Source organism: Podarcis bocagei (genome assembly GCF_964188305.1).
Source record: "Podarcis bocagei genome assembly, chromosome: 1".
Taxonomy (NCBI): Eukaryota; Metazoa; Chordata; class Lepidosauria; order Squamata; family Lacertidae; genus Podarcis; species Podarcis bocagei.
In genome coordinates, this window is record NC_138125.1 from 80,029,565 (window position 1) to 80,042,536 (window position 12,972).

Below are 12,972 nucleotides of genomic sequence, written 5' to 3' on the forward strand. Positions count from 1 at the left end.
TTTTTGTCTGCGCAACTGTAAACTAATTGTGTAAGTGAGACATTTTAACAGCATTTCACCTTAGATTCATATGTCAATATCAGCTTTCTTCCATAAGGGACTAGTTCCTATAACACAACATTTGGAGTGCTCAGTATGTTTCATAGTGCTTGCTAGCTAACCTCTCCACAGATTGGAGGGGTGGATAGGGAATCAGGAGAAGGGTGGAGGTGTGCGAATACAGTTTCAGATACAAATGCAGCAGCGTTGTGGCCCAATACTTATAGCAGGGCATGTGCTGAGTGTTTTGTTGTATACTGGCCAGGAGACAGATGTTTTGGAGGCTAGAGGCCCTGTGACCAGGCTTTTATTGGGTTCAGTCTGCTAACCAGCTCAAATATGGGTAAGCTCCTAGCATTTCCAGCCACACTGGCTAATGGCCAAGGAGTTGTAGTCCAACAACATCTGGAGGGCTATAGGTTCCTCCCACTGCTTTGATCTCTGTCTGAATAGGGAATCTCTTAATTTGGCCATCCCAGGGGATTTATGAAACCTGTCAGTTTCTGGAATACATTGGGGGTTGTTCCAGTGGTACCATTCTGTTGATTCTCTGGAGGGAACCTTGTTATTGATTCAACTGCATTTGGACTTTCTCCCACAAGTCTGGTGCCGTGGTTTGTAGATGAACTGCAGGCTGTGTAGCAGTTTTGGTGTCAGCTGAAGCACATGGCAAAAACTCACACTGAGTCTGACTGAACATGTCATAGAGCCCATGTGTAGGCCTATAAGGTGATGGTGGTGGTGGTGGTGATGATGATGATAGTAAAGGGGTTATACTTTCTCAGCACCATGGCAGTAGCAGAATCACATCCAGTTGAGTTCTTTAGGGTTATTCACTGAGCAAAGAAAGAAAAAAACCCTCTGGTGGTGGCTATGCTATTGCATGGTGTGGCTCTTAATAAGATTTTATTTCCCTCATGACCTCTTAAACCTTCCTTTTTCATTCACTTCTGAGCACACTGTTGTGCACTGGCTATTTGAAAGAGCAAGTGCATTAGAAAAAAAGCCCATTAACTGGGCATGACTACAGAAGTATAAACACTTATGGAAAGATCAGGCAATCAAATGTCAAGCTTTGTCCTTCACTGTAGAAAGCATAGTAGCTGAAAGCTGTTGCTTCTGCAAATATATGGAAGACAGGGATGTTTTACTGAATCAAATTAACTACAATCCTATTGATACAGTTGAGCAAACATCTGTTTCATTTACTAACTTAATAAAAGCTTTGGGGTTTACATTTTGTTTCTCGTAATTCATGGCTTTAACTTTGAAACTTGCACCCATTGCAGTATGGTTAAAGTCTAATACATGCTAAATAATTGCTACGCAAGTTTGTTTTTAAAACGTAGTTAGCATTTTTAAATGATTTGGGGGAACTGGAAGCATACTTGGTGTATAGACATATTATTTCTTGCAGAGTTTTCTGAATGAAAACTGGAATTTTAAAATTGTTTTGGTCCGATCTGTACACTTGTGTAATTATGCCTTTAAGGCTATACTCCTACCAACAGTTGCCTAGGAGTAGGATTGAACTCAGAGAGACCTGCTTTTGAGTAGACATAGATAGGATTACATGCAAATATTTGTGTCTATATTGTGATTCTAAACACACGTAACAGTGGGGCTTACTTCTGAGCAAACAAGCAAGAGTCTGACATTTCTGGGGGATCCTTTGCCAACTGCTCCTTTTGCGGCATAGGTATTGTGGGCAGCTGGCATCACAAAGCAGGCAGCTTTGTTTCTTCTCTGGGGGCTTGTGCAGGGGCCCCATGCAAATACTGTTGAAAACAGTTGCGGCTTGTGTAACCACAGTGAGCTGATTAGTTTCAGCTAACACACACACACACACACACACACACACACACACGTGTCTTTCCATTGCAGACCAAATGCTTCATTGCTCATGTTTCTGTACCCATCACCACCCAACCTTTTTCAATGATGCAGCAGTGGAGAACAGCTTGACTTAACCTCCCCACTCCTGGTCCCTCAACAAAGCCATTCTAAAGCTTATTTGGTATTCAGCCCATGTCCTTGCACTTGCCAGAGGCTCAGAGCTGGTAACATGATTAGTGCATGATCAATGTCCCATTAAAAGGTGCCATTAAGGCTACAGTCCTGTGGACACTTTTCTGGTTAAGGCCCATTGAACATGGTGGAACTTTTGCTTGAATGAACATGGATAGGACTGTATTGTAAAAGAAGTCCCTGCTGTCCTTCTGGGTTGCAAGATGAAGTGGCTGTTTGTTGCTTCTGGGAAGATGCACAAAGCTCTGACTTTTGTGGATCTCTGCAGAAAGTGACTTCCAAAGCTTGGAAAGGGACTACTGAGTATGCAGTAACAGTTATAGTTTTGAAATCTGTGCTTCTGGAACTCCCTCCGAGAACTGAGGTTTGCAAGTGGTATGAAATTTTGATTAGCCCAGGTTGTAGGTAATTCTGAACCTCTAAAGGGGCAGAGAGGTGAACCAAAGCAGTTACAGACTAAAGTTGCTACTATACAGTAAGCTTCCAATTGAACTTGAACCAAAGTATCTTAATGGATTTCTTTCGATTTTCAGTATTGACCTCACTTCCTGCCCTGGCTGTGCCACCTGCCACCCCCACCAAAACCATATCGGCTTCCGTGGTGAATGGTCTTGAAATGACAGAGCAGCGGAGTTGGCTGTACCTTGAGGAGACGGTCAACTCCCTTCTCAGCACAGCTCAGCAGCTGAAGACTCTGATTGAGCAAGCTAAGCAGGCCAGCTCTTCCTACAGAGAAGCTGCTGTCACCCAAGCAAAAATTCAAGCTGATGTGGAGAGGAAAGAGGTAACTATGCTTGTGGAATGACAACACAATACTAGCTCTAAATCAGTCTGCAGCTGACTTGCTCAGGTGGCAAGTTGGTAGCCTTCACAGTTTCTTTTATGCAATAGTGGAAGGCTGCCTATCATGGGACTTCTTAAGTTTAGATTGTACTCTTCAATTTTATGCAGAAAGTATCTGTACTTTGAATGACTGGAGTTTGATTTTAATGAAAATTGTAACACTGTCTTTAGCAATAATAAAACAACAACCACACCGTTTTTATATCAAGATCCACGGGTGTTTGCTATTTGCCAGAACAGATCTAAGCTGTGGTCCACTTTCACAGATTCCAGCTGTAGGAAGAATAAATAATCATTGCAATTATTTTGCACAACTATACCGTTTACTGCATATAGACATTCACAGAAAATGACATTTTTTATTTTTATTTTTACAAGGTTGGGGTGAGTGGAGCATGGCGAGGATTAGATGAAAATGGCCAGCACAGGGGAAAGAAGCTATGTAATAGGAATAGGTCTAGGAACTATAAGGACACTAAAGCCCCAGCCACTGCCTAGTCCTAACCTTGGTCTTTTGTCCAGACAATTTGTGTGCTCTTCTATGCAACCATGGTGGCTAAAACTTCATAGAGCCAGTGAGATACAGTGGACAGAGTGTTTGAATTGCAGTCCTGGCTTTGGAGCAGCTAGCAGCCATAAAAGCTTCCTATGGGGGTGGGATATAAGATTCATGTCACCCTCTTTTTGTACCAACTGCATTGGCACCTATTCATTTCCAAGCACAATTCCAAGTGATGTTTTTTGACCTATAAAGTCCTAAACAAGTTGGGACTAGGTTTCCTAAAGAATCAACTTCCTCCATATAATCCTGAGCTGAGATCTTGCTGTTTCTTCAGCTTTCTGTAAGGTAACAGCATGGTCTATCTGTCCCTTTCCACCCCACCTCTGGAACTCCCACCTCCAGGATATCTGAATGGCTCCTTTGCTGCTTGTGTTAGAAGGACATTTTAACACTTTAAACATGTATTAAAACGCTTTTGAGCCCTCTAGGATTTTACTGTTTCTTGTTTTATTTCAGGGCATGCCACTCTGAACTCCTATGGAATGGCATATAAAGAATTATTAATACATTAATAAACAAAGGTCACTCAATGGCCTTGGGCAGGGATGTCAAAGGATTGCTGACCAAAAATCCCCCAGGAACCTCAGAGGTCAGACGTGATGGTAGTTATTAGACCAGGAGTGCATTCCCTTTTAGGGGCCAGTGGTCTCACTGTCTTGTGGTCAACCACCAGGGGCAAAGGGCTGTATGTCAAAGTGGGTGTGGCCATTTAAAAAAAAACACCAAATCTAATGTAATGTAATTAAATTGATTGATTGAATAAAATGATAAAATTTGGGGAAGTCTTGGGTAATCACAAAAACATTTTGGCACCACAGAATCGCAGTAGGGGACCATAAAAAAAATATTTGGTGGGCATTTGGGTGGGTGTGCAAAACAATTGTTGGTATCAGCGGGATGGGGGCAGCTATGGGAGCATTCAGTCAGTAAAAAGATTTTTTTCAAAATTATTACAGTGGTACCTCGGGTTACAGACGCTTCAGGCTACAGACTTCACTAACCCAGAAATAGTACCTCAGGTTAAGAACTTTGCTTCAGGATGAGAACTGAAATTGCGTGGTGGTGGTGCAGCGGCAGCAGCGGGAGGCCCCATTCGCTAAAGTGGTACCTCAGGTTAAGAACAGTTTCCGGTTAAGAACAGACCTCCAGAATGAATTAAGTTCTTAACCCAAGGTACCACTGTATTATTATTATTATTATTATTATTATTATTATTATTATTATTATTCGACAAATTTAGGGGTGGGCTTTGAAGGTCTACAAAAACCCCTCCTGGTATCACAGCAGGGGACATGCAGGAGTAGTTGGAAAAATGTGGGGAGGGGGAGTGGAATCTACCCTACCAACCCGACACAGAGGGCATTTGGGTTGTAGTTCAAAGACTGGTCAGCACATGCCTTTTTTTCTCCCTTGATAGTTGCATTGTCAGCTGATGCCTTGCACGTATATCTGGGCACCATGCCTCACATTCCACCAAACACAGGGCTTTACATTTGCTTCACAATGGTTGCTTCAGCTAGCCCTACACATGCAGCAGAATAAAAGGACAGGCTCCTGGTAACTTGAGGCTGCAGGCGCAGGGTCTGCTGTTTTGGAATGCTCCTTTACATTAAAAACTTCCTGAAAATGGATAACTAGCATGACAGGCAATGGGACTGGACTTGAACATTTCTCCTGTGCATTGGTGGGGAGCAGAGGGAAATAATCAGAAGTGGCAGGCACGCACATATTCCTATGATACTTATAGACCCAGCTTAAGTGTGCAGAAGGCAAGTGATAGCTTCTTTCCAGGATATTCATTGGCTTAAACATCTTGGTTAGAAGAAGACAGCAACTCATGACCCGGAAATTACGAGTTATATATGAAGGAGATGATATTGCCATGTAGATTAAGTTGTTAATGAGTGGAAATGAAACAAGCTGGTTTCATAAATGCAGGCATTTAATTGGTGGCAGAGAGAAAAGCTGCTCTTTTCTGTGCCACGGAAGTCATTTTCTCCTGTTTCGATACTTGGAGAATTCATACCGTCAAATGAACTTTTCTGTTTCATTTTATCTGAGACTCAAAAAAGAATTAATCCCACCCCTTCCTGTACACATAAAAATATACGGCTGTCATTGCACAGCTCCCGTTAGAGGATTTGCAGTGCCACATCACAACCCTGGACTTGCAGCAAGTCATGGGTGGGATAGGGGAGCAAAGGAGAAAGCAAGTTGCACAACACCAGTGTCCATGGCATGGGAGTGAGGAGGTAGAGACACCAAGAGGAAAACTGTGATTTTAAACAACAGAACAGAGTTTACATTCATAATAATAATAATAATAATAATAATAAATTTTATTTATATCCCGCCCTCCCCAGCCACAGCCGGGCTCAGGGCGGCTAACAACAATCAAATAATAATCACACAATCTAAAAATATTTCATTATAAAAATTAATTAAATCAAATTGATGGCAACCAATTAAGCAGAATTATGTGCAGGTTGCCAGAGGAGGGAGTCAGGCTGCGCCCTGACCAAAGGCCTGGCGGAACAACTCTGTCTTGCAGGCCCTGCGGAAAGATGTCAGGTCCCGCAGGGCCCTAGTCTCTTTTGACAGAGCATTCCACCAGGTTGGAGCTGCAGCCGAGAAGGCCCTGGCTCTAGTTGAGGCCAGCCTAACCTCTCTGAGGCCTGGGACCTTGAGGATGTTATTATTTGCAGACCGTAGGTTTCTCTGTGGGGCATACCAGGAGAGGCGGTCCCGTAGGTACGAGGGTCCTAGGCCGTATAGGGCTTTAAAGGTTAAAACCAGCACCTTAAACCTGATCCTGTACTCCACCGGGAGCCAGTGCAGCTGGTATAATACCGGATGAATGTGGTCTCGCAGTGAAGACCCCATAAGGAGTCTCGCCGCGGCATTCTGCACCCGCTGGAGTTTCTGGGTCAGTCTCAAGGGCAGCCCCACGTAGAGCGAGTTACAATAATCCAGTCTGGAGGTGACCGTCGCATGGATCACCGTGGCTAGGTCAGGACGAGAGAGATAAGGGGCCAACTGCTTAGCTTGGCGGAGATGAAAAAATGCCGCCTTTGTTATAGCTGTAATCTGCGACTCCATAGAAAGGGAGGTATCGAAGATTACACCCAAACTCTTAACGGCCGGTGCTGGCACTAATTGCACCCCCGCAAGAGATGGGAGTTGCCCCCTCGATCCCATATTGTCCCGCCCCAGCCAGAGGACCTCTGTCTTCGAAGGATTTAACTTCAACCGGCTCCCACGTAACCATCCAGCCACAGCTTCCAGACATCTGGTCAGTGTGTCTGGGGCCGAGTCAGGATGGCCATCCATCAACAGATAGAGTTGGGTGTCATCAGCATACTGATGGCAACCCAGCCCAAAACTCCGGACAAGCTGGGCGAGGGGGCGCATAAAGATGTTAAAAAGCATCGGGGAGAGAATTGCACCCTGAGGCACTCCACACACCAAGGAGTGGCGTGATGACAATTCCCCCCCAAGCGCCACCCTCTGTCCCCGACCAGAATACCCTGGGGTTATTAATAAGGCCAGGGGTTCCTGCCACCCCCTCCCCATCGCTCTGGATCCTCCTGTGCGCCCTGGAAATCTGCTCCTGAGAGGGGTGGTCCTTCGAAATGTGTGTGTTGGGTTGCAGGTGAGGGGAGAGGCTGCAGATAGAGAGGAGAGCTGGGAGAAATCACCCACCCATCCCAACTGCATGCAATTCAAGAAATATAAGACAATGTGCTTTATTACGGTGGTGTGACACAGGTGGCGCTGTGGTCTAAACCACTGAGCCTCTTGGGCTTGCCTATCAGAAGGTCGGCGGTTCAAATCCCCGCGACAGGTTGAGCTCCCGTTGCTCTGTCCCGGCTCCTACCAACCTAGCAGTTTGAAAGCATGCCAGTGCAAGTAGTTAAATAGGTACCACTGTGGCGGGAAGGTAAACAGTGTTTCCGTGCACTCTGGTTTCTGTCAGGGTATTCTGCTTCACCAGAAGTGGTTTAGTTATGATGGCCACATGACCCGGAAAGCTGGCTGTGGACAAATGCTGGCTCCCTCGGCCTGAAAGCGAGATGAGTGCCACAGCCCATAGTTGCCTTTGATTGGACTTAACCGTCCAGGGGTCCTTTACTTACTTTTTTTTTTTTACTATTACTGTGGTGTTGCATTACATGAGGACTGTTAGAGCAATAGTTTCCTCACCAGTCATTCATGCTACCCAGGCTGCTACTTGTTAAGTTATATACCAGCTTGAGCCTGAGGGCATGGTGTGTGACTGTTGTAATTACCTTCCAGAGTTATGTGCTTTAATAAAACACAGTCAGAAACCGCTGTTCCGAAATATGAGAAAAAAGGTAGTTAGGTGACTATTCAATCTGACATTTCTTTTAAACATTCCTCTATGGTATTTGAATTTTTCTAAGATAATTGAACATTTCAGACATCTAGGTTTTCTGAAGGGGTAAATAATGTTCATAATGTTGGGTGGAAAAATCTGGATCATATTTTATTTCTGCCTCAGAGGTAAAAGTATTTCAGGGAGGAGGTGGCCCACATTTCTCATCCTGCTCCAGCTTGATGTCGGCTTCTGCTGCAGGATGAGAAACGGTCCCTCTTGTCATAATCGGAGCTTTGCCTTGGTGGCAGCAAGAGATAGATGTGCTGGCTTGCATAGCTGGGCGACAACCATATTTGGCCCAACACACTGTGGGTTTGGGGGTACACTGGAAGAAACAGCCACATCTTGCTGGGGGTGGGAGGTTGACCCTCCAGCCCAGCATCCAACATTCCTTGGATAAAACTGCATTTCTGTACAACAAATAGAAGCCTAATGTTAACTGGTTTCACCATTATGGATAAAGGATGCCTGGGAACTGTGCATCTAGAAACGTCCGTGTCCTCCTGCATCCTAACAGTGACCTAAAGATTGGATTAAAAATGTGTCAAGGGATCCTCTATCTTCAAGAGCCCCATAGCCCAGGAAAGCTTTTTCTGTCAGGGCTGCGAAAATGCTTCTGGCAGAAATTCCCCTTCAGTTCAAGGTTAAGGCTATAGATCTGTACCCACTTACATTGGTTAGGTCTCATTTACCTCTGAGTATTTATGCACAGGATTGCACTGTTAGTCTGGAAGGGAGGTCTCATGAGAGAGAGATGCCAGCTCTAGCACAGATTAGTCTGCATAGCACAGTTTGTGCGGATTAAAATGCCAAGCATGGTTATATGTGGCTGCAGAGAGGTAATTATAAGGCGGCAACACAATGACCACAGCTTTTACTGTATATATATTTGTATTTTATTTTATTTCTACCCCCACATTTTAAGGCAAGCATGTGCAAACCGGCTGAGGATGAAAACGTTAAGAGCAACGCAACAACAGAATGGGGATAGCATATAATAACACAGCAGAGATAACGTTATATATAGCCACTAATAAAATCCAATAAAGAAACTTGGGATACAAAAAAGGTTTTAGGGTCTGTTTAAAAGCCACAAAGTTCAGCTCTTTGGCAGATACTTATTAAAATGCATACATGTCACATATTTCCTTAGAGTTAACAGAAAGAAGTTCTAATTGAGATTCGGTTTTGTTTCATGTAACGGACACCCCTCCCCACAATCCTGAGAACAAGATACAACTAGTTAACTGATATACACAGCTTGCTATCTAAGTGTTCAGGCATCCAAAGTTGAGGTACCCTTGACCTAATGCCTCTCATGGGCTTCTCTTGCAGCATTTATGTTGAGGTCCAACACCAAACCTTCCCCCCATTTCTTCACTGCAACTCAAGGATCAAGGCATTTCCTTCATATGTACTGTGTTACCATTCTTAGAAAATAGCCTTACAAAAACTGGTGGGCAAACCCATTCCTTGCTAAGCAAAGCACAACGTTTACAGATTATTTGTTCTGACTAGCAAGCTTTTTCTGAAGCATAGAGACCTATATCAGGCCTTTAACAATTTTATTTATTTAAAAAATGTATATAACGCTGTATCATAAAAATCTATTGTAGTGGTTTATAAAAACATAAAACTGGACAGTAAAAATTATTAAAAAGTTTGAAATGAATAAAAAGCTATATATATATATATGTGTGTGTGTGTGTGTGTGTGTGTGTGTGTGTGTGTGCATAGGCGCCGACTCCATGGGGCTTGAGGGGGCCCGGGCCCCCTCAAAAATTCGTTTGGGGGGGCTCCGCCCCCCCAATAATCTCCGGCGCCCCTCCAGCAGAGCGCCATCGCCGCCCCTCCCCCAGCCCAAAATGCACAGGGTCGGACTGCATGCCTCCTGCCCTCCCTCCCGAGCAAAAGCTCCACCCACTTTATTTGCATATTCATGAGCTTATTTATTATTCATGAGCTTTCCCGGGCCCCCCCCAATATTTTTTATAAGTCCGCGTCCCTGTGTGTGTGTGTGTGTGTAAACAAACAAACATCAGTAGACCATTGTTAGGGTTGTGCACATCATTGCCTGCATAGGCCTGACGGAATAGGGAAGTTTTTAGCAGGCTTTTAAAAGTCTGCACAGAAGACACTATGAACTTGTAAGGCAATGATATGAATATATAAGCCAAATTATTAATACCAAGCAGCATCAAATCTGGTGTTGCTTGGGAATTCTAAGAAACCAAAAAATGATGGCAGTTTTGAAATCAGTGTAGTTTGGAAAGTTCCAGTCTGCCATCTTGATTCAGAATGGCATCCAATTGTATCCCAACATGGACAAACCTGTTCCTTGGTCTCAGGAACCATCATGCAAAATGGGGTTGCGGTATCTTAATAGCTGCCCAAATGGAAAGTGAGAAACAACTTTCCAAAATACATAGTAAAGGCAGACACTACAACTTAGGAACAGTTATAACAATCAAATGAGTCATGACTGTCAAACCTGTGCTGGTAATTGGCTTTACTCCCTAGGCAAAAAACCAAAACCAAATCAATGTTTTTTCTTGACAGTGCTTACTACACTTTAATGGCATTGGAATACTTGGGAGTGTTAATACTGGTATCTATGTTACACAGTATTTGAAGGCTGAAAGCTGCTTCTCTTGGCTTACAGAGCAAGTATATCATAAAAAGTGTGAGATTTCCATCTTCTCCTCTCTGCCTAATGTGATTCTATGCCATGGTCATTTTATGTTCCTGTAAACTCACAACACTCCAGACCTTTAAATGCCATGATGTCAGGTCATAAAGATGATCTGAAATTAAGCCTTTAATCTGCTTAAGTATTAGGTTCTACTCTTGGATAAATCTACTTTGCTTTAGATTGTTTTTGAACTGTTCCTCGGGAGATTTAACACCCTAGGCTGGTGTTGAATCTAATTTTGGCTAGTATCTCCAGTCTTGATACATTTAACTTAATTTATTTAGCACTGCCTAACAGAGTTCTTGTGCTTCGTTTAAGGCTCTCTGGAGCTTGCCTGCATTGTGAATTTATTGCGTGTTTCCATGCTGAATGAAGGGTATATAAATAAAGGGTTTGGCGTGAAGGAATATTGAGTTAAGACCACGGAGGAAAGTGTTATAGCTCAAAAAATGTCGATGTGAAATTTTGCAATGCATTTTTGCCCTACCTTACAGCAAACCCAAACTTGTTCACCATAGCAAGTCCCCCTACTGAGCCAACCCCCTCCCAAAGTTTAAGCCTTCCTGTGGGATAACTAAGCCAAAATAAAGATGGATCGCCCCAATGGCAGTAGCACTCCTTCTCATTATAAGCCTGTAGCAACATGAAGCTTGTCAAAGGGAAGCAGGTAGAGCAAAGAAAGAGTTCAGGAGACCTCAAAGCCACTGCCGCCAATCAATCAAATGTCTGGGGCGGGCAGGGGAGGAAGAGGACACCATATGTACAGATTGTCTGGATATAAAGACATTCCTCCAAGATTAGCAAAGCTACAGACATATCCATTTCCTTTTTTATTTTTTCTAACTGGAGGTGGGATGGTGGGGAAGGAGATTTTGTGGAGTAATGGAGAACTGAAATTTATGCAATACTTGATTTTCACACCTAAACTTCCTTTAGCAGTTTAACTGCACAGTTTTAAAGCAGGGGAAGGGAATCTGGAGGCAGTTTGTCCACCTTATCCAATGCTCTGCCCGGATGTCCTTGGCAGATGGGAAGTGAGAGCAGTGGAACACTCTCACGCTCCTCCATTCTTTTCTTCTTGATTTTTTAAAATTAACACATTGTGTTCCAACTATTGGAAACAATGGGAGAGAAGTAAAAATGCTTCCCCCCCCCCCCAATGCTAGACTACTACTGGGATCCTTGTGGTTGCCTTCCTGCATCTTAAAGTTTTGAAGAGGTTCCAGACAAGGCAAGCTCAGGGGGAGGGTTTTATCCCTGGCCCTTTCAACCAAGGGGTTACATGTAGGAAGGTGAAAGATCCTGGAGAGATAGATTCCAGAATTGCTGCTGGCCACCATTGTTGGTAGTGATCTACATAGAGCCTGGTACCAAGGCAATGCCTTGTAGCATCTTAACAACTTTCAGCCAATGAATGAAAGCTGGACCAACAATTAGAAAGCTAACAGTCAATTTCTGTCTTCTGTGTCATGATGTTGCTTCCCATGCTTGGCTCTTTAATGCTATTTTCTTGTTCTTGTTCTTTTTATTTTGTTTTGTTTATGCATTTTTACAACTTATATATACACATCATACAGTAGTCACCACTATCTCTTTTCCTTGGACTTCCCAGCCCATGGGATTCTAGGTAGTCCTTTGTCAGCTGCATAATCTATTATTCCACCCCTTTTCATCTCAAATCTTCCTTTATTTAATGTTATCTGTTGCTCGTATGTTTATTCCTACTTTTAGGTTAAATTATACCCTCCCAAGATACTCTTCAAAGCAACAAAGAAAGGCAGGGATATAGCAACCAATATAAAAGAAAATAAACTACAGGCTAGAGATAGTAGATTAAAGGGCCCTGATATTGGAAGAAGAGCACCAACAAAATTAATATAGTAAAAGCTGAGCTTCAAACCTAAAGGTGGAGCTTTTAAACTACTATCTCGGGTGTCTCCTACCCCTTCAAAGAGCAATGTAGACCAGAGAATGGTGAATCTAAGTACTTAAACCAAACTAAATATATTAGAATGGCGGGAAGAAAAGTGGGAGCACCTGGACTCCCTAGAAAGCTCTCACTGACGGGAGAAGAAGATAAAGATAAATCTTGAAATTCAAATTAATATTAATACTCTTTTTCTTGTTCTGAAGTTTATCAAATTGTGTCCAAATTAACAGCTTTTGTGAGTGCAGCATTCTGTCAGCAGCTTGTTTGAACGTCCTTGTGATTCCTTTCTCGCACACACAGAAACCTAGGTACCTGCAGCTTTCCCCCTGTGGGGCAAAAAGCAGCTTTTAATCAGGTGATATTAAACAGCAGGTCCTCTCCTGCTGCTGACCAATGCCTTGGCTCCAACCAGTGTCAGGTCCCTGCAGCTTCTATTCACTTTGCAAAGATTGCACAGGAGATCCTCATCACAGCCCTTC

At 43.4% G+C, this 12,972-nt stretch overlaps 1 protein-coding gene across 8 annotated transcripts in view; it reads left to right on the top strand.

Moving 5' to 3' along the window:
* DEAF1 (DEAF1 transcription factor) overlaps nt 1–12,972 on the top strand; it is a gene marked incomplete at its 5' end in the record, with an annotated part of 32,310 nt that overhangs the window by 12,710 nt on the left and 6,628 nt on the right. For 5 of the 8 annotated variants that reach the window (XM_081202913.1, XM_081202917.1, XM_081202914.1 and 2 more), the window contains one exon: nt 2,601–2,851. In XM_081202913.1, coding sequence (XP_081059039.1) covers nt 2,601–2,851 — 251 coding nt within the window. Of the gene's footprint in view, nt 1–2,600; nt 2,852–3,432; nt 3,903–10,430; nt 10,555–12,972 lie in introns of those variants that run through there. The other 3 variants (XR_014010295.1, XM_081202918.1, XM_081202919.1) reach the window with 2 other exon arrangements.